Here is a 4223-nt window from a genome sequence, read left to right as displayed (position 1 = left end):
GTACCAGGGATTGAACCTTGGTCCTTGTGCTTGCCAGGCAGGTAGGTGTTTAGACTGCTGAGCTATCTTATCTTCCCCGGCCCTCATTGTACTTATTTATTTAGCAGAACAGGGAATTGAACTCAGGCCCTTGCACTTGCCAGGCAAGCACTTATTCTACTGAGCCATCTCCCCGGGCCCTTCACTCTACTTTTGATATCATTATTTTCTAATCACATATGAGAGACTGAGTGTAGGAATCTCCCTACCATTTTTTTGTGGAACTGGAGATTGAACTCAGGCCCTTGCGCTTACCAAGGAAGCGCTTATTCCACTAAGCCATCTCCCAGGCCCTTCCCCCTACCATTCTAACTAGAATTTCTAAAATACATTTATATCAGACATGTACTATTCTACAAATTTAAACTAAAGCTCAGGGGAAAGGGATTTCTTCTCATGGCAGGGAGGTGGTGACAGAAAATGCTTAGGAAAGGCTAGGTGTGGTAGTACATTCCCTAATCCCAGAACTCAGGAGGCTGAGGCAAGAGGATCATTGCAAATTTGAGACCAGCCTGAACTACATAGTGAGACTCTGTTTTTGTGTGTGTGGAACCAGGGATTTGAACCTTGCAGAACCAGGGATTTGAACCTCAGACCCTCGTACTTGCCAGGCAAGCGCTTATTCTACTGAGTCATCTCCCTGGCCCCATGAGACACCCCCCCCCCCTTTTTTTTTTTTTTTTTTTTTTTTTTGGGCAGAACCGGGGACTGAACTCAGGCCCTTGTGCTTGCCAGGGAAGTGTTTATTCCACTGAGCCATCTCCCTGGCCCCCCCGACCCGATTTCAAAAAGAACTTTTTTTTCCAGTACCAGAGATTGAATTTAGGACTCTGCACCTGTCAGGTAAGCACTTATTCTACTGAGCTATCTCCCCGGGCCCTCAAAAAAATTTTTTTTTAAAAAAGTGTTCGAAAAGGCTTTATCAAGGTTTGACAACCACATGTGGTACTTCTGGTTTTTCCTCCTCACACTTGCTTTCTTGGTAAGGAACCACTGAAGGGTGGAGGCTACCCAGCAGCCTACAGAGTAATTCCAAAACAAAGACTCCAAAACAGAAGTACCTGTAGGACAAGAGGAAAGAAGCATACATATTTTCTGTACAAACAGCCCCAGCAGGGCATGGTAGCACACATGTGTAATCCCTGCACTTGGGAGGCTGAGGGGGAATCGTTGAGAGTTCAAGACCAGCCTGGGCTATAAATGAGCTAAGGGCCAGTCTGAGCTGCACTGAGACCCTGTCTCAAAAAGATGAAGGAAAAAAAAAAAAAGAAAGAAAAGAAAAAAGATCCCAAGCCCAGAAGTACCCAGGAAGACATGGGATTTAGCACACCACAGAAAAAGCTCAGTTCTGATACCCAGGGAGAGCTTTGGCTGCCATGAACAGGAGGGAGGAAAGGATGCAGGAGGGCACATGTGGCCAAGTGGACAGGAGGGATACACCACTGCCAGATGTCCTGTCTGGGTCAAGATAGGTTACAAAGCAAGCAAGGAAGGGAACTGGGGTGAAAGAAAAACCTCAGCAGAGGAAGAAACCTTCACAAGGGGAGTGATGGTGATTTAAGAATTCAGAGGTTTGAGAGACAGGTTTATTATTAGTGTAGTCATGAACAGCACATACAACACAACCAGCAACCCGAAGAGACACCAGTGCAAAGGGGAAGGAAGCCGTAACGGAGCTGCCTGGCTCCATCTAGGGGTGAAGACAGGAGAGCGTGGCCCCTGCTAAGGCGTGTGTGTGTGTGTGTGTGTGTGTGTGTGTGTGTGTGTGTGGTGTGTGTTTTAAGAAACGTAACCCAACTCACAGTCCCATTGTTTCAAATTCCTGAGCAGTTTCCTGGGGCTGGAACTGTTCTTCAAGCATCAGCTACCATCCCAACCCAGTGGAGCTGTGATCCGACTACCCAATCCAATGGCACACTGGTCTGGAATAAATCTCCAAAGACCCAACGACACTGCGGAGGGGAGCCCCAGTCTCTCTCTGAGCTCACCTGCCTGACTCTGCCAGTCACCATAGGAATCAAGGAAAGCCCCAGGGAGCCTCAAATGGAAGTGCTTAGGTGGATACAGCAGAGCACAGCCTGTTCTCAGGCACACAAAGGTATCGTTCTTAGCCTGTCTGTCAGGTGAAACTTAGAACCCAGCTCCAAGGAAAGTTGGGAGGAGGGCCGCTTCAAAATCAGTGCTCTAATCCAGGGTTTTATGGTAAGATGCTGGGCTGGGAGGAAACTTCTTCAGGGCCTAGGCATTCATGCTGGACTGTCACATCCATCACAGGAGCAGGAAGCTCCTCACTGCAGATGGGTTACAGAGGGTGGGAACAGGTGTCAGAGTCAACCAAGGACCCCCTTGGCTCTTCCTATATTAAAACCAAAGGCTGTGCTGAGAAGGAAAAATGTAAAAGACCCTATCCCTGCCCCACCCTATCCAGAATCCCAACAGAAAGAGCAAAGCTGAAACAACACCCCCCAAAACAAACTGAAACAAACTTTAAATTTTGTTAATTTTTTTTCTTTTTTCATTTCTTAAAAAAAAGTAAATAAATTAAATGCCAACAATGTAGCTGGGCTAGAATGTGGTGTAAGCCCTAACAAGGCCATTCTATTTTTTAAAAATGTGGAAAACAGATTGGGTTTGTAAAATATAGACAAACAACAGCTAAAAGAAATTATCAAAATAACTACAATCACAGGACCAGTGAAAGGTCTATGAAACTATCATGGACATGCCACAAAAGGCAGTGCCCGCCCTATTTCAGCAAAAGCCAGAGAGCAGCTTCTTGCTGAGTGTATGAACCCATCAGCCTAACTCCTCCCCTCAGCCCTGCCTTTCCCCAATTAGGAAAGTGCAGGCACAAAGAGCTCATCAACTCTCTGCATCCTAGCCTGTGCTCCTGCAGTCCCAGCAGGCGCTGCACCTCAAGGTGGGCTGCGGAGGAGGTGCTTGGCACAGAGCTCCAGGCTTCCCCCAGGGCTATCAGGAATGGCCAATCACTGGCCTACAAACTTCTAGGGTTTTGGTTCCACCCTGACCAGTTCTCCTGGATGTCTCCTCCCCAGAGGTGCCTTCTAGATGCCACTTAAGAGTCAACAGGTCTGCCTGCTCCGATTCCCTGGCTTAGGAGGAAAAGGGCAATTAGAGATTCCTTACTCCACCGTGAGCCTCTAGGCAAAACTAATCTCTTTGTGCTTTCTGCAAATATCTGGAACCATGGACTCTTGGCAGGAAAATACAAAAATGGGTACATTCCTACCCAGACAGAATTTACAGACATTTTAGAAGAAAAAAATATGGCAAAAGGCAGGAATCTGGGTTTCCACCCCTGAAGGCTGAACAAAGTGTCCCATTGCCCTTCTGTGCCAGAAAAGCAGGGGGATTTGTGGCTCAGCCTTAAGGAAAACGGGGAGGACTCAGGGCCCAGATGCTGGAGTGATAGGGCTTTCAGATTTCCATCTCTTCCTGATAGCCAGTCAATCTCTCCTATATCTCCTCCACGCCATGCGCAAATATCATGACAAGGCCCGGCTCCTGCACCATGTCATCTCCCATATGCTGGTTCTCACAGGCCATTACCACAACAGCCTGCTTGCCAGGGATGCGCTTGGCCACGTAGTTCTCATAGAAGCGTCGGTTCATCTGTCTTGTCTCTAGTGTGGCCAGACCCTGAGGCCAGCTGCGTTCGTGGGCATTTTCAATCAGCTCGTTGACAATAGAGGCAGGACAGCCACTTTCCACTAGGGAGCGCTTGATCACAGCCTGGAGCACTGCGTCCGGGGTGGAGATCATCCCTCCCCAGCGGGTCACTCTGGCCGGCTGCAGGGAGTTCACCCACCTGTGTGGAGGGGGTTGGAGGTGGTCATTCCAGCTCAATTTCCTTTCATTGCTTTGGCTGCTTCTAAGAACACCCACCCACCCTGTGCTTAGCTTGACTCTATTCATCTTTCCTTCCAGCACTGGCTCAGAAACCTCAAATCTTACCCTAGTTGACCCCATCTGAGTCACCACATGTTACTCACCAGATTAAAGCCCATGAGTTTAAGTTCTGTTCTTGTTTTCTTTGAAATCCCATTCTCAGTGCTTAACATACATCATGCCTGGCACAAAGTAAGTACTCAACATATATTTACTGAATGATGCAAAGGTTCCATTGTACTGTGTCCCACTTGGCACTATTTGCCATATATATA

The 4223-nt window shown here is 47.8% G+C and overlaps 1 protein-coding gene across 3 annotated transcripts in view; it reads right to left on the bottom strand.

Moving 5' to 3' along the window:
• Positions 1-1633: 1633 nt before the first annotated feature.
• The window catches only part of Rnf41 (ring finger protein 41), a 44168-nt gene continuing 41578 nt past the window's right edge, over positions 1634-4223 (bottom strand). For all 3 annotated transcript variants that reach the window (XM_023707357.1, XM_023707356.1, XM_004647074.3), the window contains exon 7: positions 1634-3868. In XM_023707357.1, the coding sequence (XP_023563125.1) occupies positions 3517-3868 (352 nt within the window). In that variant the 3' untranslated portion in view covers positions 1634-3516. The remainder of the gene's footprint in view (positions 3869-4223) is intronic.

The sequence above is a fragment of the Octodon degus genome, unplaced genomic scaffold, assembly GCF_000260255.1.
Source record: "Octodon degus isolate 3935 unplaced genomic scaffold, OctDeg1.0 scaffold00287, whole genome shotgun sequence".
NCBI lineage: Eukaryota > Metazoa > Chordata > Mammalia > Rodentia > Octodontidae > Octodon > Octodon degus.
The sequence above is the reverse complement of the archived record's forward strand: the minus strand, read 5'-3'. Positions and strand labels throughout refer to the sequence as shown.